At 42.5% G+C, this 25696-nt stretch overlaps 2 protein-coding genes across 7 annotated transcripts in view; one reads left to right on the plus strand and one right to left on the minus strand.

Moving 5' to 3' along the window:
* The window catches only part of LOC106600808 (zinc finger protein 646), a 24498-nt gene extending 20919 nt beyond the window's left edge, over positions 1 to 3579 (minus strand). For 3 of the 4 annotated variants that reach the window (XM_014192499.2, XM_014192497.2, XM_014192500.2), the window contains exon 1: positions 3297 to 3579. The gene's annotated coding sequence lies outside the window, so the exon portion shown is untranslated. Of the gene's footprint in view, positions 1 to 2135; positions 2171 to 3296 lie in introns of all 4 variants that reach the window. The other variant, XM_014192498.2, reaches the window with a different exon arrangement.
* Positions 2506 to 25135, plus strand: LOC106600809 (MBT domain-containing protein 1). Of its 3 annotated transcripts, none has more exons than XM_014192503.2 (17): positions 2506 to 3092; positions 13536 to 13737; positions 13900 to 14033; positions 15049 to 15163; positions 15389 to 15471; positions 19645 to 19762; positions 20057 to 20191; positions 20555 to 20643; positions 20885 to 21119; positions 21360 to 21415; positions 21517 to 21621; positions 21744 to 21891; positions 22067 to 22149; positions 22546 to 22780; positions 23242 to 23313; positions 23919 to 24113; positions 24344 to 25134. In XM_014192503.2, the coding sequence occupies exons 2-17, from the start codon at positions 13584 to 13586 to the stop codon at positions 24466 to 24468; spliced, it is 2082 nt and encodes a 693-aa protein (XP_014047978.1). In that variant the 5' UTR covers positions 2506 to 3092; positions 13536 to 13583; the 3' UTR covers positions 24469 to 25134. The 3 variants fall into 3 exon arrangements, with proteins under 3 accessions (XP_014047978.1, XP_014047977.1, XP_014047976.1); XM_014192502.2 differs by lacking the exon at positions 2506 to 3092 and adding an exon at positions 3516 to 3761 and having other exon boundaries at positions 24344 to 25135; XM_014192501.2 differs by lacking the exon at positions 2506 to 3092 and adding an exon at positions 12285 to 12490.
* The last annotated feature ends 561 nt before the right edge of the window (positions 25136 to 25696 follow it).

Here is a 25696-nt window from a genome sequence, read left to right on the forward strand (position 1 = left end):
AAAGTACCCTGACCCAGGGCTCTGACACCAGGCCATCTGGATGTGCTAGGCTCATCAAGATCTGTATAGCGAAATACCAGATGGGTCTAACATCACAAAAAGCACTTCCTCTACAGTTTGGGTTGTTGGTCATCTGTTGTTTACACTTTGAAGCATATAGACTCAGCAAAAAAATAAACGTCCTCTCACTGTCAACGGTGTTTATGTGTAAATATTTGTATGAAGATAAGATTCAACAGACAAACTGAACAAGTACCACAGACATGACTAACAGAAATGGAATAATGTGTCCTTGAACAAAGGGGGGGTGCATATCCTTCTCATAGACTGCACCAGATTTGCCAGTTCTTGCTGTGAGATGTTACCCCAATCTTCCACCAAGGCATCTGCAAGTTCCGGGAAATTTCTGGGGGGGGGTAATGGCCCTAGCCCTCACCCTCCGATCCAACAGGTCCCAGACGTGCTCAATGGGATTGAGATCCAGGCTCTTCGCTGGCCATGGCAGAACACTGACATTCCTGTCTTGCAGGAAATCACGCACAGAACGAGCAGTATGGCTGGTGGCATTGTCATGCTGGAGGGTCATGTCAGGTGGAGCCTGCAGGAAGGGTACCACATGAGGGAGGAGGATGTCTTCCCTTTAACGCACAGCATTGAGATTGCCTGCAATGACAACAAGCTCAGTCCGATGATGCTGTGACACACCGCTCCAGACCATGACGGACCCTCCACCTCCAAATCGATCCCGCTCCAGAGTACAGGCCTCGGTGTGATGCTCATTCCTTCGACAAGAAACGCGAATCTGACCATCACCCCTGGTGAGACAAAACCGCGACTCGTTAGTGAAGAGCACTTTTTGCCAGTCCTGTCTGGTCCAGCGACGGTGGGTTTGTGCCCCTCAGGCGACGTTGTTGCCAGTGATGTCTGGTGAAGACTTGCCTTACAACATGCCTACAAACCCTAAGTCCAGCCTCTTTCAGCCTATTGCGGACAGTCTGAGCACTGATGGAGGGATTGTGCATTCCTGGTGTAACTCGGGCAGTTGTTATTGCCATCCTGTACCTGTCCCGCAGGTGTGATGTTCGGATGTACCGATCCTGTGCAGGTGTCGTTACACGTGGTCTACCACTGCGAGGATGAGCAGCTATCCGCCCTGTCTCCCTGTAGCGCCGTCTTAGGCGTCTCACAGTACAGACATTGCAATATTGCCCTGGATACATTTGCAGTCCTCATGCCTCCTTGCAGCATGCCAAAGGCACGTTCCCACAGATGAGTAGGGACCTTGGGCATCTTTCTTTTGGTGTTATTCAGAGTCAGTAGAAAGGCCTCTTCAGTGTCCTAAGTTTTCATAACTGTGACCTTAATTGCCTACCGTCTGTAAGCTGTTAGTTTCTTAATGACCGTAACACAGGTGCATGTTCATTAATTGTTTATGGTTCATTGAACAAGCAAGGGAAACAGTGTTTAAACCCTTTACAATGAATATCTGTGAAGTTATTTGGATTTTTATGAATTATCTTTGAAAGAAAGGGACGTTTCTTTTTTTGCTGAGTTTATATATTCCTTGCTGAGCTGGGCCCAGGTTGGAATAAAGGCATATGTCTATTCAAATGATAGCGGGGTGGGAGGGATATAGATTTATATAGAAACATCCAGTGAGCGAGGCATGAGAAATAAAACCTTGTTTGCTTAAGTTATGGGATGAAACAACAACAAAAATCACAATGGGCCCATGGTGTAAAAAGTGAATTCATAAATCTCTGGCCTGCAGAAGCCAGGATTTCTGGTTCTCTCTGGGGAGGAAAATGTCATGTGAACGTTCACACTTCAGCTCGATTGGCCATTATCAAACGTGGTGTAAATGATGCAAGTAGAAGAATTATTAATACGTAAGAGACAGAAATGGGGAGGTGAAGCATAAACAACTTTGGAATAATTTTACCTTCACTGACTAATTCCCAGTTGCAACTAAATGCAAACAGAAAAATATATATTTACACTGTCTAATAACTGTAAAATATAATTAACTAACTAGCTTTCACAAAAGTAGTTAGCCTAGCAAACAAGCTAAACTAATTTGACAGCAGAAGAAAGGAAATCAAACTATTTTAAACAGTGAAATCAAACACCTTTACCGTGCAAAAATGGTTTGCAGAATTCTGTAAACAGCCTGAGGGCAAGGAACCACAAAGAAAAAAAACTGTATGAATATACATATTTCAGATAGTTGTACATACACCGTTTACCTAGGCTAATATCTTTACAATTCGATGACTCGATGTTTACACGTGCATTGTTTTGATTGAGAGCTCGGGGTCTGGAGCACATTTCAACAAATAACGTTTTTCTTTCATAATAGGGAGGCCCAAGAGCCTGTAATTCGAATTAATTTTAATAAAGTATAATCTGACATCGTGGTGGGAGGCAATTCTAACGCGCTCCCTGACCTTGGCTTGTCTTTCCACTGAGTTCACACAGCGTAAAATTCTCAGGACAAAAGCAGGGCATCTTTACCGCCGATCCGCGAGACATTCCGTGCTCTTTTCCATTGGACGACTCCCCAAATTAGGCAACGTCAAGGCCGGAGGACCGAGAAAGCATAAACTATAAGACATTTTAATCATAAATGCATAGTTAACTGAAAAATCGAGTTATTACATTTTAAAATATAACGTTTATACGCGTTGCCCAAAAATAACAAAAACGACTCAATTTCCATAAATTGCTTTCTAAGAAGCTATTTGCAACTAGCTAGTACACTAGCCGCATTTTAGTTAGCTGTGCAAACATTAGCCTGTTAGCTGGGTCAAGTCGTGAAAATACATTACCTCAGATCATATACATGCATCCTGTTATTTTTATACAAGTGTAGCTAAATGGGAGACATTACGTCACTTTATGGGGCATTTAATCCGGTCAACTATCAAACTAATGTAATAATCTGCACCGACCCGACAAACTAGCTAGCGCGGCCGCCTAGCTAAGTAACGTTACACCCCCCCACGATGCTAAAAAAATACAAGGAAAACGGAAGTCGTTAACTCTACATTTTGCAAGCTCAAAGAAATAGAAGATGCGCACACTGCATAAATGTATGTATATTCCCTTGTTATCTACACAGACCATATTATTTCAGGGGTAATTAATGCCTAAGCAAGCCAAATAACCGTGGCACGCAAAGGTTAGCTTGCTGGCTAACGTGCGCTAGCCTAGAACCAACAAAGATCTCGACATATACACTCTGGCCCATTGATGGAAAACATCATTTTTTTATACGTTTTACGCAGTCGACTTACCCGTTTAATGACGTTCTTTGCACCAGCGAGAATGATGCCGAATCCAAAAACCGCAGCATTTGCGTTCTCATTTAGGAGACTTGTTATTTTTTTCCAGATAAACAACCGACTTTGGTTCTTCGGTCATTTTTTTCTCCACGGATTCAACATACTTCCTGCTAGCTAGCGGTGTGAAGCGGAGACATACGTACTTTTGCGCGTCATCATGCGCAGAATAACATTTTAGTCTGCATCAAACACCTATCTTTTTTTAAACAGATTACTTTGTTACCTTCTGTACTGTATTTTGCTCTCCAGAAACTATAACTTGTCCATTTTGCTCCTGCTCGCTCAATCGTGTTGTTAATCAAAATCAGACAAACGTCCACAGTTGGTGCAGGAGCTGCTCAGAATAGATTTCCGTGAAAACAGCCTTTGCTTCGTGGATCATGAAGGAAATGACATTCTGAGGTCACTGTCTGTATGGTAATGTAAATTACTATCATCGTTTCTTTCATGGTTTGTGAGGGATAGTATAATACTCCAAAATGATTTAGTTTATTAGATTGCAACACTTGGTAACCTATAGTTGATTTTCTCAGGCTGTCCAATGTGCTTCACTGTGATCTAATCTGTTTTGTATTAGCCTGTTCCCAATTTAGTTTGAAATGATTCACATGCAAAATTATTGCATGTAAAATAGAATCACGTGTATCAGTTGACAATTCACAGCCTTCGAATACATTTTATGCCATTGTGTTAGTGAGTCTATTAGTATTTCTAAGGCATATATGTTTCTTGGCCCACAGATGTAGCCTTCCTAACCGTCATTCAAAGCTATTGCAGTCATTTATGATTGTTCAAATCAGTGACATTTCCATTTGATCCATGAGAATTCTATTTTTGCTTTGAAAATGTATAGTTACATAGGAGCCTGGAGGTAGCCACATAAGCCTGATTATAGGATACTGCATTTGAGTAAAATATTTATTATCATTTGTTTTATTATTATTATTATTATTGTATATCATTATCATTATGAATATTGAATAATCTAAACCAGTTATTTTATATACAGTACCAGTCAAAAGTTTGGACACCCCTACTCATTCAAAGATTTTTCTTTATTTTTACTATTTTCTACATTGTTGAATAATAGTGAAGACATAAACTATTAAATAACACATGGAATCATGTAGTACCTAACAATTTTTTGAACAAATCAAAAATAGATTTTAGATTCTTCAAAGTAGCAACCATTTGCCTTGATGACAGCTTTGCACACTCTTGGCATTCTCTCAACCAGCTTCATGAGGTAGTCACCTGGAATGCATTTCAATGAACAGGTGTGCCTTGTTAAAAGTTAATGCTTTTGAGCCAATCAGTTGTGTTGTGACAACGTAGGGGTGGTATAGAGAAGATAGCCCTATTTGGTAAAAGAACAGCCCAAATAAACAAAGGGAAACGACAGTCCATCATTACTTTAGGACATGAAGGTCAGTCAATCCGGAAAATTTGTGCAGTCGCAAAAACCATCAAGCACTATGATGAAACTGGCTCTCATGAGGACCGCCATAGGAAAGGAAGACCCAGAGTTACCTCTGCTGCGGAGGATAAGTTCATTAGAGTTACCAGCTTCAGAAATTGCAGCCCAAATAAATGCTTCACAGAGTTCAAGTAACAGACACATCTCAACATCAACTGTTCAGAGGAGAGTGAATCAGGCCTTCATGGTAGAATTGCTGCAAAGAAACCACTACTAAATTACACCAATAATAAGAAGAGACTTGTTTGGGCCAAGAAGCACGAGCAATGGCCATTAGACAGGTGGAAATCTGTCCTTTGGTCTGATGAGTCCAAAGATGGGATTTTTGGTTCCAACCTCCGTGTCTTTTGAGACGCAGAGTAGGTGAACGGATGATCTCCGCATGTGTGGTTCCCACCGTGAAACATGGAGGAGGAGGTGTGATGGTGTGGGGGTGCTTTGCTGGTGACACTGTCTGTGATTTATTTAGAATTCAAGACACACTTAACCAGCATGGCTACCACAGCATTCTGCAGTGATACGCAATCCTATCTAGTTTGCACTTAGTGGGACTATCATTTGTTTTTCAAAAGAACAATGACCCAACATACCTCCAGGCTATGTAAGGGCTATTTGACCAAGAAGGAGAATGATGGAGCGCTACATAAAATAAATAATTGTAATAATATTGAAAAAATAAACGTATATATAATTGTAATGAGTAAAAAAAATTTGCTAGCAACTAATACATACATACATACATACATACATACAGTGAGGGAAAAAAGTATTTGATCCCCTGCTGATTTTGTACGTTTGGCCACTGACAAAGAAATGATCAGTCTATAATTTTAATGGTAGGTTTATTTGAACAGTGAGAGACAGAATAACAAAAAAAAAAACATAACATTTTTGACATAAATTGATTTGCATTTTAATGAGGGAAATAAGTATTTGACCCCCTCTCAATCAGAAAGATTTCTGGCTCCCAGGTGTCTTTTATAAAGGTAACGAGTTGAGATTAGGAGCACACTCTTAAAGGGAGTGCTCCTAATCTCAGCTTGTTACCTGTATAAAAGACACCTGTCCACAGAAGCAATCAATCAATCAGATTCCAAACTCTCCACCATGGCCAAGACCAAAGAGCTCTCCAAGGATGTCAGGGACAAGATTGTAGAACTACAAAAGGCTGGAATGGGCTACAAGACCATCGCCAAGCAGCTTGGTGAGAAGGTGACAACAGTTGGTGCGATTATTCGCAAATGGAAGAAACACAAAAGAACTGTCAATCTCCCTCGGCCTGGGGCTCCATGCAAGATCTCACCTCGTGGAGTTGCAATGATCATGAGAACGGTGAGGAATCAGCCCAGAACTACACAGGAGGATCTTGTCAATGATCTCAAGGCAGCTGGGACCATAGTCACCAAGAAAACAATTGGTAACACACTACGCCGTGAAGGACTGAAATCCTGCAGCGCCCGCAAGGTCCCCCTGCTCAAGAATGCACATATGCATACCCGTCTGAAGTTTGCCAATTAACATCTGAATGATTCAGAGGACAACTGGGTGAAAGTGTTGTGGTCAGATGAGACCAAAATGGAGCTCTTTGGCATCAACTCAACTCGCCGTGTTTGGAGGAGGAGGAATGCTGCCTATGACCCCAAGAACACCATCCCCACCGTCAAACATGGAGGTGGAAACATTATGCTTTGGGGGTGTTTTTCTGCTAAGGGGACAGGACAACTTCACCCCATCAAAGGGACGATGGACAGGGCCATGTACCGTCAAATCTTGGGTGAGAACCTCAGTGCATTGAAAATGGGTCGTGGATGAGTATTCCAGCATGACAATGACCCAAAACACACGGCCAAGGCAACAAAGGAGTGGCTCAAGAAGAAGCACAATAAGGTCCTGGAGTGGCCTAGCCAGTCTCCAGACCTTAATCCCATAGAAAATCTGTGGAGGGAGCTGAAGATTCGAGTTGCCAAACGTCAGCCTCGAAACCTTAATGACTTGGAGAAGATCTGCAAAGAGGAGTGGGACAAAATCCCTCCTGAGATGTGTGCAAACCTGGAGGCTAACTACAAGAAACGTCTGACCTCTGTGATTGCCAACAAGGGTTTTGCCACCAAGTACTAAGTCATGTTTTGCAGAGGGGTCAAATATTTATTTCCCTCATTAAAATGCAACTCAATTTATAACATTTTTGACATGTGTTTTTCTGGATTTTTTTTCTCTCACTGTTCAGATAAACCTACCATTAAAATTATAGACTGATCATTTCTTTGTCAGTGGGCAAACGTGCAAAATCAGCAGGGGATAAAATACTTTTTCCCCCTCACTGTACACACACACACACACACACACACACACACACACACACACACACACACACACACTGCATGAGGAAAGTATTCAGACCCCTTGACTTTTTCCACATTTTGTTATTCAAAAAAACTAACAAATGTAATCCCTCATCAGGGGCGGCAGGTAGCCTAGTAGTTAGAGCATTGGGCCAGTAACCGAAAGGTTGCTGAATCAAATCCCCGAGCTGATAAGGTAAAAATCGGTCATTCTGCCCCTGAACATGGCAGTATGTTCAGGGGGAGTTCCCTGGTAGGCCGTCATTGTAAATAAGAATTTGTTCTTAACTGACTTGCCTAGTTAAATAAAGGTTAAATAAATAAATACATCTGCACACCCCATAATGACAAGGCAAAAACAAGTTTTGAAATGTCAGAGTGGAAACCAAGCCATGAGGAAATGTCCGTAGAACTCCCAAGACAGGATTGTGTCGACGCACAGATCTGGGGAAGGCTACCAAAAAAAACAAGAACACAGAAGAACCTTTGGAAGCGACTACAGCCTCGAGTCTTCTTGTGTAGACTACAAGCTTGGCACACCTGTATTTGAGGAGTTTCTCCCATTCTTTTCTGCATATCCTCTCAAGTTCTGTCAGGTTGGATGGGGAGCGTCGCTGCACAGATATTTTCAGGTCTCTCCAGAGATGTTTGATTGGGTTCAAGTCCAGGCTCTGGCTCGGCAACTCAAGGACATTCAGAGACTTGTCCACCAGCCACTCCTGCGGTGTCTTGGCTGTGTGCTTAGGGTAGTTGTCCTGTTGGAAGGTGAACCTTCACCCCAGTCTGAGGTCCTGAGCACTCTGGAACAGGTTTTCATCAAGGATCTCTCTGTACTTTGCGCTGTTCATCTTTCCCCCGATCCTGACTAGTCTCCCAGTCCCTGCTGCTGAAAAACATCCCCACAGCATGATGCTGCCACCACCATGCTTCACCGTAGAGATGGTGCCAGGTTACCTCAAGACATGACACTTGGCATTCAGGTCAAAGAGTTCAATCTTGGTTTCGTCAGACCAGAGAATCTTGTTTCTCATGGTCTGAGAGTCTTTAGGTGCCTTTTGGCAAACTCCAAGCGGGCTGTCATGTGCCTTTTACTGAGGAGTGGCTTCGGTCTGGCCACTACCAGAAAGGCCTGATTGGTGGAGGGTTGCAGAGATGGTTGTCCTTTTGGAAGGATATGCCATCTCCAAAGAGGAACTCTGGAGCTCTGTCAGAGTGACCATCAGGTTCTTGGTCACCTCCCTGACCAAGGCCTTTCTCCCCTGATTGCTCAGTTTGGCCGGGAAGCCAGCTCTAGGAAGAGTCTTGGTAGTTCAAACTTGTTCCATTTAGGAATGATGGAGGCCACTGTGTTCTTGTGTACCTTCAATGCTGCAGACATTTTTTGGTACCCTTCCCCAGATCTGTGCCTCTACACAATCCTGTCTCGGAGCTCTACGGACAATTCCTTCGACCTCATGGCTTGGTTTTTGCTCTAAGATGCACTGTCAACTGTGGGATCTTATATAGACAGGTGTGTGTCTTTCCAAATCATGTCCAATCAATTGAATTTACCACAGGTGGACTCCAATCAAGTTGTAGAAACATTTCAAGGATGATCAATGGAAACAGGATGCACCTGAGCTCAATTTCGAGTCTCATAGCAAAGGGTCTAAATACTTATGTAAATATGGTATTTCTGTTTTTTCGTATTTTAATACATTTGCAAAAATTCATAAACCTGTTTTCGCTTTGTCATTATGGGGTATTGTGTGTAGGTTGATGAGGGAAAAAATGTATTGAATCCATTTTAGAATAAGGCTGTAACGTAACATAATGTGGAAAAAGTCAAGGGGTCTGAATACTTTCCGAGTGCACCCTAAACTAATTAGTGGTTTGCGAGTAGCCTAGTTTTATTATGGCCTGGGACATTGTTTATTTATCAAATGCTTCCTGTGAATTCGCGACAGAAAAACCCACCCAATATAGCTCCAGTAAAATGGATCATATCTTTTGAACGGTTTGGGCTTGGCATACACGGTTTTCAGTAAAGTAATGGTGAAACCATGACAGTCACAAAGCTGTTCTCTATGGCATACTACTTAGTGTGTAAGTGATGCACCGTTATGGGAACTCATTTCAGACATACAGCCTGCAATTGTGCAATTCTTAGACCATCAAAAGGTTTCGGGCCTGGACCAAAAACATTTGGGGCTGTAGCCCCGGAAGCCCAGGGCTAATGACGCCATTGCCCTGCTCCCACCATAAAGCTCCACATCCCATTAAACACACCCATGAGTTTCATTGTAAATGTAGAGGCTATCGGACAGACAATAATGGGTCAATTACCTAAAATGTATAGCTTTACATTTGAATAATTGGGAATGTTTTATTTTGATATGGTATGGCCAAATTTGGGCCACTGGTATAACATGCAAAGGGATATTTTACTCCATACATTTTCCCTGATACCCAAAAGTACTCGTTACATTTTGAATGCTTAGCAGGACAGGAAAATTGTTGAATTAACACACTTAAAGAGAAAATCCCAGGTCATCCCTACTGCGTCTTATCTGGTGGACACTCTAAACACAAATGCTTTGTTGTTTGTAAACCAGATGGCACGATTTTCTTGTTTTTTACATTTACGGATAGCCAGGTCCACACTCCAACACTCAGACATAATTATTATAATTATTATGTCTGAATGTTGGAGTGTGGCCCTGGCTATCTATGTCTGAGTGTTGGAGTGTGGCCCTGGCTATCTGAAAATTTAAAAAAAACAAGAAAATCGTGCCATCTGGTTTGCTTAATATAAGGAATTTGAAATTATTTATACTTTTACTTTTGATGCTTAAGTATATTTTAGCAATTAGATTTACTTTTGATACTTCAGTATATTCAAAACCAAATACTTTTTTACTTTTACTCAAGTAGTATTTTGCTGGGTAACTTTCACTTTTACTTGAGTCATTTTCTATTAAGTTATCTATACTCCTACTCAAGTATGACAATTGGGTACTTTTTCCATGACTGCTAATACACAGGGTATCAGTACCGAGTAGATGTGCAGGGGTACAAGGTAATTGGGGTAGATATGTACATTTAGGTAGGGATAACATGACTAGGCAACAGGATGGATAATAAAAAGTAACAGCAGCGTATGTGATGTGTCAAAAGAGTTGCAAAAAGAGTAAATGCAGATTGTCCGGATAGCTATTGGTGAACTATTTAGTAGTTTTATGGCTTGGGGGTAGAAGCTGTTCAGGGTCCTGTTGGTTACAGACGTGGTGCTTAGGTACCGCTTGCCGTGCACTAGCAGAGCGAACAGTCTATTCCCAAGATTCCCAAGATAAATACTGTAATATATACTTTTTGAAGTTATTTTAGAAATTCTATCTTTAGTATAGCTTCGGGCATTTGCTGATGTATTCATCCAGCAAGGTCAAAGGTAATCTTCTCTACAGTGGTAAGGTTTTCTTCTGTCTGGCTGACGCTGGTTAGATAGGCCTAAAGGTTTGCCAGTTCTTTGCTCCATCAAGCACTTCTTTATTACTTCACTACTCTGTTGCAAACTCAATGGAAGGTTTTGGCCACTGGGTGTTGAGCCATGCACCTCAGTGATGCTGGCCTGATCTACTGTGTCTCGGATGATAGACCATCCACTGCTTAATTCTTGACCATGCTCAAAGGGATATTTTGAGTCTTTTTCATACCCCTCTCCCAATCTCTGCCTTATTTCTTTATGAATTGATTTATAGGGTACACTGGGTAATCATTCAGAAATATATTGCATTTCATATAATGACCAACATTTCCATACTGGTACAGATATACACCTATATATACAAAAGTATGTGGACACCCTTTCAAATTAGTTGATTCAGCTATTTCAGCCACACCTGTTCCTGACAGGTATAAAATCGAGCACACTCCATAGACAAGCACTGGCTGTAGAATGGCCCGTACTGAAGGGTTCAGTGACTTTCGATGTGGCACTGTCATAAAATGCCACCTTTCCAACAAGTCAGTTTGTCAAATTTCGGCCATGCCCCGGTTAACTGTAAGTGCTGTTATTGTGAAGTGGAAACGTCTATGAGAAACAATGGCTCAGCCGTTAAGTGGAAGGCCACACAAGCGCACAGAACGGGACCTCTGAAACGCGTAGCACGTAAAAATCGTCTCCTTGGTTGCAACACTCACTACCGAGTTCCAAACTGCCTCTGGAAACAACGTCAGCACACTAACTGTTCATCGGGAGCTTCATGAAATGGTTTTCCATGGCCGAGCAGCCGCACACAAGCCTAAGATCACCATGCGCAATGCCAAGCCTCGGCTGGAGTGGTGTAAAGCGCGCCGCTATTGGACTCTGGAGCAGTGGAAACGCGTTTTCTGGAATGATGAATCACACTTCAACATCTGTCAGTCCGATAAATGAATCTGTGTTTGGCGGATGCTAGGAGAACGCTACCTGCCCGAATGCATAGTGCCAACTATAAAGTTTGGTGGAGGAGGAATAATGGTTTGGGGCTGTTTTTCAAGGTTCGGGCTAGGCCCCGTAGTTGCATTGTAGGGAAATCTTAACGCTACAGCATACAATGACATTCTAGACGATTCTGTGCTTCCAACTTTGTGGCAACAGTTTGGGGAAGGCCCATTCCTGTTTCAGCATGACAATGCCCCCATGCAAAAAGCGAGGTCCATACAGAAATTGTTTGTCGAGATTGGTTTGGAAGGACTTGACTGGCCCGTACAGAGCCCTGACCTCAACTCCATAGAAAACCTTTGGGATGAATTGGAACGCCGACTGCGAGCCAGGCCTAATCGCCCAAAATCAGTGTCCAACCTCACTAACGGTCTTGTGGCTGAATGGAAGCAAGTCCCTGCAGCAGTGTTCCCTCATCTATTGGAAAGTCATCTCAGAAGAGTGGAGGCTGTTATAGCAGCAAATGGGGGACCAACTCCATATTAATGCCCATAATTTTGGAATGAGATGTTCGACGAGCAGGTGTCATATACTTTTGGCCATGTAGTGTATTTACTTTGATGCATTTTACTGTACGTATGCGCATACAGTACAGTAGATGGCGGTAAATTACTTTTACTTGACTAAACCTGCATGCTATATAGATGAAGAAGAGTTTCTTGCCCAATCAGGAAATAGCGGCTGTATTCCGCGCCTGCGCGTTTGAAATATGATAATTTTGTTGATATGCTATGCTATGCTAGCGGAATTTATTTTTGCATATTAGGTTACCATTAACTTTCCTCTCTTCACTGTCTCGCCACTGTATCAAGTGAAAATAGAAAACGCTCTGCATGAAGGGCTGATGGAAAACGCAAGAGATTTGGTGAGCGCTATTATTGTGTTCTGTGTACATCTCTGGTGTAATCCTATTTCCCCTTTCTTTGTTGTGGTTGTCAGACTGCAGCAGCTCGTTTGGCTAGGTAGGCTAGGCAGCAGTAGTGCCATCTAGTTACTGTAGCCGCAGAAAATAAAACAGACAGCTTTATTCCAGCATTGCCTGCCTTTCAATTGTTTAATAAAGCTAGCCGTTGTTGATGGCAAGCTGTGGTACTGCTTCTTCAACAACCCTCCAACCTTCTAGGGCAGCTTGTCCGCTTGTATAACGGCGCAAGATCCAGCAGTTACCATTAACGTTACCTTAGCTGGCTAGCAAATTATTGCAAGAAGGCAGGCCCGTCATGTTATATAGACCGCACTGCAGTGATTTTTGACGCTGTATTGGGGTGTCTTGCAGACTAATTCCTGGGATATCAGGTCATGAGCCAGCGCGTGCAGCTGTCATTTCAATATTGTGCTTTGGCAACAGAGGTTCTGAATAGAAAGGGGGCAGTGCACCACCGATGACATTAGCTGTCTGTTACTGCAGTGCAAAACGTTTGGCATGTAGCTTACTTGCTGTATGTTGTCACAATATGTCGCTATTTTGATCACTGAGAACAGACTTGTTTTAGTGTAAAAATGGTAGGTGAGCTACCACCAGATATGTGGTGGTGGGTGTTACGGTTATAATTGGTTAACATGTTGAGCTTTGAGCAATTTCCATGTTGGTTCAATGCAGTGTTATTCATAGATTAGTTAATTGGTATGTAGCTATTGAATTGACATACATTCAAAGTCCCCTTCACTCTTCATCTGAATTCTGTCCGTGTTGCATGGAAACATTGCACATAGGCTACATATCCTCTTGGAACTCTATATGAACGCTTATCTAAAAAGGTTTATGGATGCAGTGATTGCTTTGCCGTTTTCAGAAAAATGATCAGCAGTAGGTTATCATGCAAAGCAACCACCTGTAGTGGCATGCGGGTAAGTGAGACAGTGACTGCACTGTGCTAGCTCTATCTGACACAATCCTCTCTCTCCTACAGGCTGAACGGACTGTTCGTTCAGAAAGGAAGAGGCGGGACTCGTTTGGGATGTTCGATGGCTATGACAGCTGCAGTGAGGATTCTAGCAGTAGCTCGAGCTCCGAGGACAGTGATGAAGAGGTGCCCTCCCTCCCTGCCAGCCTGCCCATCATCAAGACCAACGGCCAGGTCTACACCTACCCCGATGGGAAGGCAGGAATGGGTTAGTAGTACTGTGACTGCCTCTGCCTATTGAACATAACCGCTGATGATGTTATTACAAGGTTGACCTGAGATTTTAGCATTCTATTATATGGCCATTTCTGCGACTGAACAGTACTCGCACCTCGTTATCCCTCGTGTGTGTGTGTTTCACTCTCCTCAGCCACCTGTGAGATGTGTGGGATGGTGGGAGTGAGAGATGCTTTCTACTCCAAAACCAAGCGCTTCTGCAGTGTATCCTGTTCAAGGAGCTACTCATCCAACTCTAAAAAAGCCAGCATACTGGCCAGACTGCAGGTAACAGCAAACTGCACTAAGTCTACTTCTATTGTCCTTTTACCTCCCTCTATAACCACCATTTTTAAGTTGAATTGACATTGAAAAGTTGTGAAAACAGGTTGTATTTATTTCATTTGAATCCCTTCCTCTGTGTATCATCCTCTGTGTATCTTAAAGTAGCTATGTTTCCATTAACTGGTCCAGTGATTTTTTTATTTGTATTTTTTTGACATTTAGAAAGTTTTTATAGAAAATAGATGCAACAATTGCCTGCTACAGTGTGTTTCCATTTAACTATATTGTCGATTAAAAACAGCTGGACGTAATGACGTCACACCAAAAAAAGAATACAAATTAGGTAATTAAAGTGTTTCCATTAACCTTTAAGGCAAATTGAACATTAATAAATTGTTGACAGTCTGGATGCCCTCCCAACTATGTGTTTCATGTCTCGGGTAGCCCACAAAAGCCAGTATGGATATACTGCAATAATTTACTAATATTTGTCATATTCTAATAATGATCATGTTCCCACGTATTGCAACGGTCCATGCCATGGTGAAACTTGCATCCAGCCAACCAGAAAAGCAAGGCGAAGCAGTTCAGGCATTCTTGAAATTCAGGACAATCGTTATCCTGCAAAAAAACCCACAATTTTAATAGTTGAAAAAATAGATTTTGGCAGCAATAGGTATTTAGCATTAAATGTTGAGTGGATCTTTTTTGTTAGGGCTACGTGATGACATCATGTGCCCTGCGTACGTTCTAAATTATTTTGCAATCCTGTTTTTGAAAAACACAGTTTCCATCATAATTTGTCTCAATAAAGAAAGTTAGACAAAATAAATCCATCTCAGTCGAACTGATACAAATGTTGTTGATCTTCAGAAAATGTATCCTATAATCTGCCATTTTCATTACACACATCGCAATGATTTCTTTTGTCGAATAAACCTGGGACAAAGGAAACCTGCCTGGCTTGTATGATTCTTCTTCTATCTCTCTCAATAGTCGTTTATTATTATTTTCAAAGGGTAAACCACCAACGAAAAAGGCTAAAGTATTACAGAAGCAGCCTCTCATGGCGAAGTTGGCTGCCTATGCCCAGTACCAAGCCAACCAACAGAATCAAGTCAAGTCAAAAACAGGTAAGTTCCATGTAAAAGTCCATGACACGTGAAATGTATTTATTACCAATTACAAATGACAACCATTACAAATGACTACAGTATAGGTGCAACAGTCTTCAAAGATGATTCTACTAGGACTAGATTGAGATATCTTTCTCACTGTAAATAAAGAAGGTGATGATAATAAGGTAGTCGTTGATTGAGTTGTGTTATCTCTCATGACGGTACTTGTGGTGGTTGCAGTGATTCCTGTGAAAGGCTTTGATTGGGGACGCTACATAGGCACCGGCGACATTAACGGGGCACCTGTCGGCTGTTTCAAACATGTAAGCAACGCTCAGCTCAAACACTCCAAATGGTTGCTGGTGAAAAGTGACGGTGTATGGAAGTCAGAACATGTACACACAGACAATATGGTATATCTTAACTAACATTATACTTTTAAAGTAGAGATCACACTCAGTGGATAAATGATGTCAGCATCTATGGTTGCCTCTCATGACGACTACTTATTAAGGGACTGATATTACAATAAATACAAAGTAATTGAATTTCAGCTTGGGCCTTTCTTGGTTGTTATAAAGAAGTAGATTCATCTAGATATTAGAATGTGTTGATTTGTAACCTGGTAAGATGTTTTATGCTCCAGTACAACAAAACTCAACAGAGCAAGTATGTTAGAATATACCTCATCCCTATTGACCCATCAAACAGTGTGATGAATAGCTCATCTGGATGTTTTGGAAATACGGTGTCATTCTGCCTCTGGGGGGGGAACTCTGGGATGACAGGTAGCCTAGCGGGTAGAGCGTTGGACCAGTAACCGAAAGGTCGCTGGTTCAAATGCCCAAGCCGACAAGGTGAAAAATCTGTCTGGGTTCTTAAACAAGGCACATAATCCTAATTTTCTCAAGGCGCGCAATACTACTATGGCTGACCCTGTAAAACAACACATTTTACTGCACCTGTCCAGTGTATGTGACAAAAAATAAAACATATATATATATATATATATACAATTGAAATCGGAAGTTTACATACACTTAGGTTGGAGTCATTAAAACTCGTTTTTCAACCACTCCACAAATTTCTTGTTAACAAACTATAGTTTTGCCAAGTTGGTTAGGACATTTACTTTGCACATGACACAAGTAATTTTTCCAACAATTGTTTACAGACAGATTATTTCACTTATCATTCACTGTATCACAATTCCAGTGGGTCAGAGGTTTACATACACTAAGTTGACTGTGCCTTTAAACGGCTTGGAAAATTCAGGAAAATAATGTCATGGCTTTAGAAGCTTCTGATAGGCTAATTGACATAATTTGAGTCAATTGGAGGTGTACCTGTGGATGTATTTCAAGGCCTACCTTCAAACTCAGTGCCTCTTTGCTTGACATCATGGGAAAATCAAAAGAAATCAGCCAAGACCTCAGAAAAAAATGTGTAGACCTCCACAAGTCTGGTTCATCCTTGGGAGCACCTTCCAAATGCCTGAAGGTACCACATTCATCTGTACAAACAATAGTATGCAAGTACTAACACCATGGGACCATGCAGCCATCATACCGCTCAGGAAGGAGACGTGTTCTGTCTCCGAGAGATGAACGTGCTTTGGTGCGAAAAGTGCACATCAATCCCATAACAACAGCAAAGTACCTTGTGAAGATGCTGGAGGAAACGGGTACAAAAGTATCTATATCCACAGTAAAATGAGTCCTATATCGACATAACCTGAAAGGCCGCTCAGCAAAGGCAGAAGCCACCGCTCAAAAACCGCCATAAAATAGCCAGACTACGGTTTGCAACTGCACATGGGAACAAAGATTGTACATTTTGGAGAAATGTCCTCTGGTCTGATGAAACAAAAATAGGACTGTTTGGCCATAATTACCATTGTTATGTTTGGAGGAAAAAGGGGGAAGCTTGCAAGCCGAAGAACACCATCCCAACCATGAAGCACAGTTGTTGGGGTGCTTTGCTGCAGGAGTGACTGGTGCACTTCACAAAATAGATAGGTATCATGAGGTAGGAAATGTATGTGGATATATTGAAGCAACATCTCAAGACATCAGTCAGGAAGTTAAAGCTTGGTCGCAAATGGGTCTTCCAAATGGACAATGACCCCAAACATACTTCCAAAGTTGTTGCAAATGGCTTAAGGACAACAAAGTCAAGGTATTGGAGAGGCCATCACAAAGCCCTGACCTCAATCCTATAAATAATTTGTGGGCATAACTGAAAAAGCGTGTGCGAGCAAGGAGGCCTACGAACCTGACTCAGTTACACCAGCTCTGTCAGGAGGAATGGGCCAAAATTCACCTAACCTACTGTGAGAAGCTTGTGGAAGGCTGCCCAAAACGTTTGACCCAAGTTAAACAATTTAAAGGCAATGCTACCAAATACAAATTGAGTGCATGTAAACTTCTGACCCACTGGGAATGTGATGAAAGAAATAAAAGCTGAAAGAAATTATTCTCTCTACTATTATTCTGACATTTCACATTCTAAAAAAAAGTGGTGATCCTAACTGACCTAAGACAGAATTTTTACTAGGATTAAATGTCAGGAATTGTGAAAAACTGAGTTCAAATGTATTTGGCTAAGGTGTATGTAAACTTCTGACTTCAACTGTGTGTGTATATGTATAAATATATACACTGCTCAAAAAAATAAAGGGAACACTTAAACAACACAATGTAACTCCAAGTCAATCACACTTCTGTGAAATCAAACTGTCCACTTAGGAAGCAACACTGATTGACAATACATTTCACATGCTGTTGTGCAAATGGAATAGACAACAGGTGGAAATTATAGGCAATAAGCAAGACACCCCCAATAAAGGAGTGGTTCTGCAAGTGGTGACCACAGACCACTTCTCAGTTCCTATGCTTCCTGGCTGATGTTTTGGTCACTTTTGAATGCTGGCGGTGCTTTCACTCTAGTGGTAGCATGAGACGGAGTCTACAACCCACACAAGTGGCTCAGATAGTGCAGCTCATCCAGGATGGCACATCAATGCGAGCTGTGGCAAGAAGGTTTGCTGTGTCTGTCAGCGTAGTGTCCAGAGTATGGAGGCGCTACCAGGAGACAGGCCAGTACATCAGGAGACGTGGATGAGGTTGTAGGAGGGCAACAACCCAGCAGCAGGACTGCTACCTCCGCCTTTGTGCAAGGAGGAGCAGGAGGAGCACTGCCAGAGCCCTGCAAAATGACCTGCAGCAGGCCACAAATGTGCATGTGTCTGCTCAAACGGTCAGAAACAGACTCCATGAGGGTGGTATGAGGGCCCGACGTCCACAGGTGGGGGTTGTGCTTACACCCCAACACCGTGCAGGACGTTTGGCATTTGCCAGAGAACACCGAGATTGGCAAATTCGCCACTGGCGCCCTGTGCTCTTCACAGATGAAAGCAGGTTCACACTGAGCACGTGACAGACGTGACAGAGTCTGGAGACGCTGTGGAGAACGTTCTGCTGCCTGCAACATCCTCCAGCATGACCGGTTTGGCGGTGGGTCAGTCATGGGGTGGGGTGGCATTTCTTTGGGGGGCCGCACAGCCCTCCATGTGCTCGCCAGAGGTAGCCTGACTGCCATTAGGTACCGAGATGAGATCCTCAGACCCCTTGTGAGACCATATGCTGGTGCGGTTTGCCCTGGGTTCCTCCTAATGTAAGACAATGCTAGACCTCATGTGGCTGGAGTGTGTCAGCAGTTCCTGCAAGAGGAAGGCATTGATGCTATGGACTGGCCCGCCCCTTCCCCAGACCTGAATCCAATTGAGCACATCTGGGACATCATGTCTCGCTCCATCCACCAACGCCACGTTGCACAACAGACTGTCCAGTAGTTGGCGGATGCTTTATTCCAGGTCTGGGAGGAGACCCCTCAGGAGACCATCCGCCACCTCATCAGGAGCATGCCCAGGCGTTATAGGGAGGTCATACAGGCACGTGGAGGCCACACACACTACTGAGCCTCATTTTGACTTGTTTTAAGGACATTACATCAAAGTTGGATCAGCCTGTAGTGTGGTTTTCCACTTTAATTTTGAGTGTGACTCCAAATCCAGACCTCCATGGGTTGATAAATTGGATTTCCATTGATTATTTTTGTGTGATTTTGTTGTCAGCACATTCAACTATGTAAAGAAAAAAGTATTTAATAAGATTATTTCTTTCATTCAGATCTAGGATGTGTTGTTTAAGTGTTCCCTTTATTTTTTGAGCAGTGTGTGTGTATATATATATATATATATATATATATATATATATATATATATATATATATTATATATACACACACACGAAAACGTTTTTTTTTTTACATTGTTGAAGCTGCACTAATTGTGAAGATAGGTGACAATGAAGAGTATTAGCTTGCCATGATGCGTTTGGTTGTTTTAATTAATAGCAGTCCTTTTTGAGCGGACATATTTGTATTGTGATGATGTCATTCTCTATGTTCAGCGTGTGTTGTCTTCTCTGCCTTAGGTTCCCATGGGAACTTCTTGGGGTGACCTTGCAGAAGGGGTGAGGGTAGAGGTGCCCAATACAGACAGCGGCCTGCCAGTGAAGGTGTACTGGATAGCAGGAGTTATCAAATTAGCAGGTAACAAAGCAGCCCAGAGAATCCTTTTCACTCTGAAATGCACCTGGTTGGATTCATAGATGACAGTGTACGTTCTCTGCATTCATTGTTTTCATCAAACTCTGTTTACACATAGACATGTTACACTTAGATGTAACCTACACACAATGCTTGGAAACATAGATACTTCTCTCATCCAATAATACTCCTATGATTCATTTTTAAGGGTATTTCAGGAACAAAATTATTGGAAAATCACAAATAAGGTTCAGTGGTTTTCCTAACCTTAAAACATCCTTGTGTTTCTCTCCGCAGGCTTTAAGGCACTACTACGGTACGAGGGGTTTGATGGTGACTCTGGCAGGGATTTCTGGTGTAACATCTGTGTCCCTGACATCCACCCGGTGGGCTGGTGTGCAGCAGGAGGAAAGCCCCTGGTTCCTCCCAAATGTAAGAGTAACAGAGGGAGTCACTTAGACAACACAGCCAGGATATTTGTCGCCATAAGGTTAATAATGATAATGCCTTTATTTTTAAAAGCACCTTTCCTGAATTATGCTGAAGGTCACCAAATCAGTGCTCAGTACTCTTTTTAAACAAGGTACTGTATTTTGTTATGTATACGGCATGCGTAGCCTGTTCTCTGAAAGGCAATTAAGAACAAATTATAGTACTGTACTTTGTTTTGCCAAGATAAGGATATATGCTCTGTTACAAGCGGTGGGGCAAGTGTTAAGTCATTTCTCATTTCTGACCGGTTTGAGAGAATCATTTCTAATCTTTCCCAAACGTTGTCTGACTGTTTCACCTTAGCCATTCAGCACAAGTGCACCAACTGGAAAGCGTTTCTTGTGAAATGCCTAACAGGAGCAAAGACTCTACCTATTGATTTCTCCACCAAGGTGAGCTACAACTCTTCATCACAAGACACTCCAACACATCACTCATAGCACAAACATGCATCAAATATCAATATGCGAAGATGAATATGCGTGTATTATTTCCACAAATGCAACGCTAATAACCTTTTGGCACTACCAGTACAAACATGCATTGCATCTATTATTATATAGTGACATATTCTATAATGCCTAACTGGATTGTCAAGTAACCTTGTAGAATCTTCACCTCACCCTTCCCCAGGTGCAGCAGAGCATGCAGTTCCCCTTTAAGAAGCTGATGCGTGTGGAGGTGGTGGATAAAACTCACCTGTGCCGGACGCGGGTGGCCCTGGTAGAACAGGTGATCGGAGGTCGGCTTCGGCTCGTCTACGAGGAGTGCGAGGATGGCTCGGACGACTTCTGGTGCCACATGTACAGCCCACTGATACACAGCATCGGCTGGTCCCGCGGCATCGGACACCGCTTCAAGAGATCTGGTCAGTGACCATAGTGGGGAGGGCACGCGGGACTAAGCACTTGGGTCTTACACAAGGGTATAGATTTGCTTAGGGTTTAAGGATCCTGAAAATCTCAACATGGGTGAAACACTTAGGCACTTTAAGATTCTAGTTGTTTCTGTATGATTTATATTGACTTTTAGGGTTTGATTGTTGTCCATTAATGACAGATGCTCTTCCTTTATTTTGGGGTTTCAAACATTAATGATATTGTTTCAGATGTTTCAAAGAAACTTGATGGTCAAGTAGATGCCCCAGGACAGCTTTTTGCTAAGGTGAGTTCAAATAAATGTTTCAATCTGCCACTTGACTCAGTTGATTCAAATGTTTTTCTGGTCTCTGACATTTGTTTGATACGTGGCACAATCTCTCTCAGGTGAAGGATGTTGACCAGAGCGGGGAGTGGTTTAAAGATGGCATGAAGCTGGAGGCTATTGACCCTCTGAATCTATCAGCTATTTGTATTGCTACTGTTAGAAAGGTAAGCCCTATAATCGTGATGAGAAATATGACTGACAGAGAAATTAGGGAAATAAAGGCAAATGACATTGCATGTGTAACAGAGTTGTACACATTCACGCTCCCTGCCTTCTCTTCTTCCAGGTCTTGGCGGATGGATACCTCATGATCGGAATTGATGGTTCCGAGGCAGCTGATGGCTCTGACTGGTTCTGCTATCACTCTACATCTCCCTCTATCTTTCCTGCTGGATTCTGTGAAATCAACACAATTGAACTCACCCCTCCACGTGGTACACACTGAATTACATTACATTGTGTGGTAAAAGCATAATCACAATTGTCTATTTGAGTTTATTTGTAGTACCAAGAGAGTGCGCACCACTGATTCTCACCTCACAGTGGCTATTTCAATTGGCCAGCCAGTTGCTGTTACTTGTAGCCTCAATAAGTAAGTCTTTTCTGCAGGGTACACAAAACTCCCATTCAGATGGTTTGACTACCTCAGGGAAACGGGTTCAGTGGCAGCTCCGGTGAAGCTCTTTAACAAGGTAACCTTGTTCAGCTTTGTCTGCTAGCTATTTTGCCTGTTAGGTCATTTTGGCTCTTTACTTTTGTTCTCAGTCTGTTAGTTAGACTGAATTTGTTGTCAAAACCAACTACTTGCTGTCTGAGTAACCCTTTACATTTTTCACCTGTTGGATTTCATCTATTTGAAGTTTGATTGTTTATGCACTTTGGCTTTTTGAAATTGCTTGATTTCTGTCAGTAGTGTAGTCGTTACAGGATATTAGTCCGAAATAAGAAAGACCAAGCGCATCTGAGTGCAGTGAAGTTAAGACTAGTAGCCCACCAATGTACAACTTTGCTTGCTTGTAGTTGTAGTGTTATGAGAAATTCCCTGAGTCCACCAGCTGAATGTCCCCTTCTCTTTGTTGACTTTAAAGGAGGTTCCAAACCATGGGTTCCGCCCTGGCATGAAGCTGGAGGCTGTGGACCTGATGGAGCCCCGGCTGGTGTGTGTTGCCACAGTGACACGTATCGTACATAGACTGCTGCGCATCCATTTTGACGGCTGGGAGGACGAGTATGATCAGTGGGTGGATTGTGAATCACCTGACCTCTACCCTGTGGGTTGGTGTCAGCTGACTGGCTACCAACTACAGCCACCAGCTGTGCTAGGTGAGGTTTTTTTAAATCCTGTTTATTGGGATTTTTCAGCATTTATTTCACAAAGACAAAGATACTCATTTTCTTAGTGCAAGGTCTGAACTAGCTCTAGTCTAGCCCAAAACAACCTTTTGGAAAACAAACTCAGATTTTTCATTAGCATCATCCCCAAAATGACCTTGACTGTAATCTCCCAAATAACCAAAACTACCAATACAGGTAGAACTGCTAAATACAAAACAAAAACAACCAAGAGAGACAGTCAAAACATCAAACTTCATTTAACCAAAACACAGAAACCTTCAGATAACCAAAACACTGCGACTTTTACGCAAACCTTTAATCTGAAACTAATTCTAGTAATGTAGAAAAATTTTGCTAAAGAATTGCATTTTTTTGAATGAGTTGAGACGAGCTGTGCTGAACGAATGTATGAATGAATGAGTTGTTCTCTGGTTTGTGCTTTTTTTCAGCCTCTAGAGAGCTCCCTCCGAGTGTGACAAAGCAGAAGAAGAAATCCCAGCAGTACAAAGGCCAAAAGAAAAGTGGGTCATCCGTCCCCTTGTTTCGCCCCGTGCCTCAGCCCCCTCCCCCTGCACCCTCCCCCTTTCGTTTCTGCCCCTGTGCCTCCGCCTCCGCCTCCTCCCCTGCACCCTCCCCTTTCCCTCTTTCTTTCTCTATTTAAGGGCAAAGCTGCACTCACCACGGTTCTTGCTCTGCGGGCATCTCTATTCACACCAAAACAGCATTGAAACCAAGTCAAAACCCTCCTACACCAGATTGAATTTTCGTACCAGTGTGAAGCTGTTACTACAGGATGAGACCTCAGGCTGAAGACAAATCTTCAATGACTGCAATAATATACAAATGATTTGGTTATGTAGGCCCATAGTGTGGATCTTTTTATAGTATGCTTGGTTTTTATATGTTCCTTCAGTCTTTGTTAGGCATGCCAGACATTACATCAAGGTTTTCCTGAATAACTTACATTTCTAAGACATTTTTTACCTAGATTTGAATATTTCAATTTTACCTTATTAATGATTAATAACACATAAGTAGTCACACGTCAAAAAGAGCAAAGGTATAAGAGACATGAGAAGGTAACAGCAGAGCTGATAAACCATTTTACCTTTGTCTTGGTTTTTAGAGAGGAAGATCCCCATTGGTAAGCGGCCAGTGAGTTTGTCAGGGGTGGTATTGAGTGGAGTGCCCCAGAGGAACCTATCTGGAGACGAGAACATGACCCCGCCAGACTACCCATCTCCTCCCATGCCAGCATCTGCCCCTGGGAATACACAGCCTCCCTCGGCAGCCCAGGAACTCGGCCCCAACATAAAGCCAGGTAACCTAAGCCACCCTACCAACTGAACTCAAATTAGAAACCCATGTTAAGCCTGGTAGTTGGGTAGGGATGTCCGCTACTGAAACGGAAAAGTGTAGTAGTCCAAGTACTCTACCCATCTCAACATCAACCATATTGATAAGGCAACTTATTTTCTCCTTTATCGCCTGAGTTTTATAATTCATCCTCTCCTTCCTGTCTTTTCATTCCCCATCTTTTCTTTTTTTAAGGGGTGATGCTGCAGCTGAAGGAGGAGGTTCAGGAGACGGACGAGTTCACCTTCCCGCAGGGCACAGCCTCCGACCTAGAGAACAACGGCTCCGGCTGCAGTTACTACATCAAACAGGAGCCCTGAGCCTCCATGGGGCACTGCTGCACCCACCAACGGAGGGCCAGCCTGGGGGCAAGAAGGAGCCCGTCCACTCCCTCTCTCTCCACAGCACCAGAGACCATGGGCCCTAGGTGGCATCCCCACAACATTAACATGGAAGGTCACCAAGGGGCTCCAAGCTGTGCCCATAGAGAGATTCAGGACAGAGCGGCTGAAAGACTAGTTCCAAACAGACAGCGCAAACGGGGAGAGGAGTGTAGAAAATAAAGGAAAAAAGGTGCGTAAATGACAATATCTTTGTTTCAGTTCAGTTCAGTTTTTTGTACTTCAACAAAAAAAAAAGGTTTTATACGATTTTTTCAAATCCGAGATGTTTTTGTGCATCTCTCGTATTCGTTACTTTGAGGTAGGGTAATCTTTTGATGGATAAACTGTGTGATGTTTGAGTGTATATATAATCAGATTTTCCAAATAACAGGGTGTATGTACAGTTGAAGTCGGAAGTTTACATACACTTAGGTTGGAGTCATTAAAACTAGGTTTTCAACCACTCCACAAATTTCTTGTTAACAAACTATAGTTTTGGCAAGTCGGTTACGACATCTACTTTGTGCATGACACAAATCATTTTCCCAACAATTGTTTACAGACAGATTATTTCACTTTATAATTCACTGTATCACAATTCCAGTGGGTCAGAAGTTTACATACATTAAGTTGACTGTGCCTTTAAACAGCTTGGAAAATTCCAGAAAAATGGTGTCATGGCTTTAGAAGCTTCTGATAGGCTAATTGACATCATTTGAGTCAATTGGAGGTGTACCTGTGGATGTATTTCAAGGCCTACCTTCAAACTCAGTGCTTCTTAGCTTAACATCATTGGAAAATCAAAAGAAATCAGCCAAGACATCAGGAAAAAAATTGTAGACCTCCACAAGTCTGGTTCATCCTTAAGAGCAATTTCCAAATGCCAGAAGGTACCACGTTCATCTGTACAAATAATAGTATGCTAGTATAAACACCATGGGACCACGCAGCCGTCATACCGCTCAGGAAGGAGACATGTTCTGTCTCCTGGAGATGAACGTACTTTGGTGCGAAAAGTGCAAATCAATCCCAGAATAACAGCAAAGGACCTTGTGAAGATGCTGGAGGAGACGGGTACAAAAGTATCTATATCCACAGTAAAAACGAGTCCTATATCGACATAACCTGAAAGGCCGCTCAGCAAGGAAGAAGCCACTGCTCCAAA

Source organism: Salmo salar, chromosome ssa03, assembly GCF_905237065.1.
Source record: "Salmo salar chromosome ssa03, Ssal_v3.1, whole genome shotgun sequence".
Lineage (NCBI taxonomy): Eukaryota > Metazoa > Chordata > Actinopteri > Salmoniformes > Salmonidae > Salmo > Salmo salar.

Bases quoted from the DNA above. Each gene is read 5' to 3' on its own strand.
- LOC106600809 (XM_014192501.2), top strand. From the start codon at position 12,470: ATGGAAAACGCAAGAGATTTG. The intron at 21,622-21,743 runs GTAAGCCCTATA...CTCTTCTTCCAG, and splicing joins GTATTGCTACTGTTAGAAAG to GTCTTGGCGGATGGATACCT. The intron at 24,114-24,343 runs GTAACCTAAGCC...TCTTTTTTTAAG, and splicing joins CGGCCCCAACATAAAGCCAG to GGGTGATGCTGCAGCTGAAG.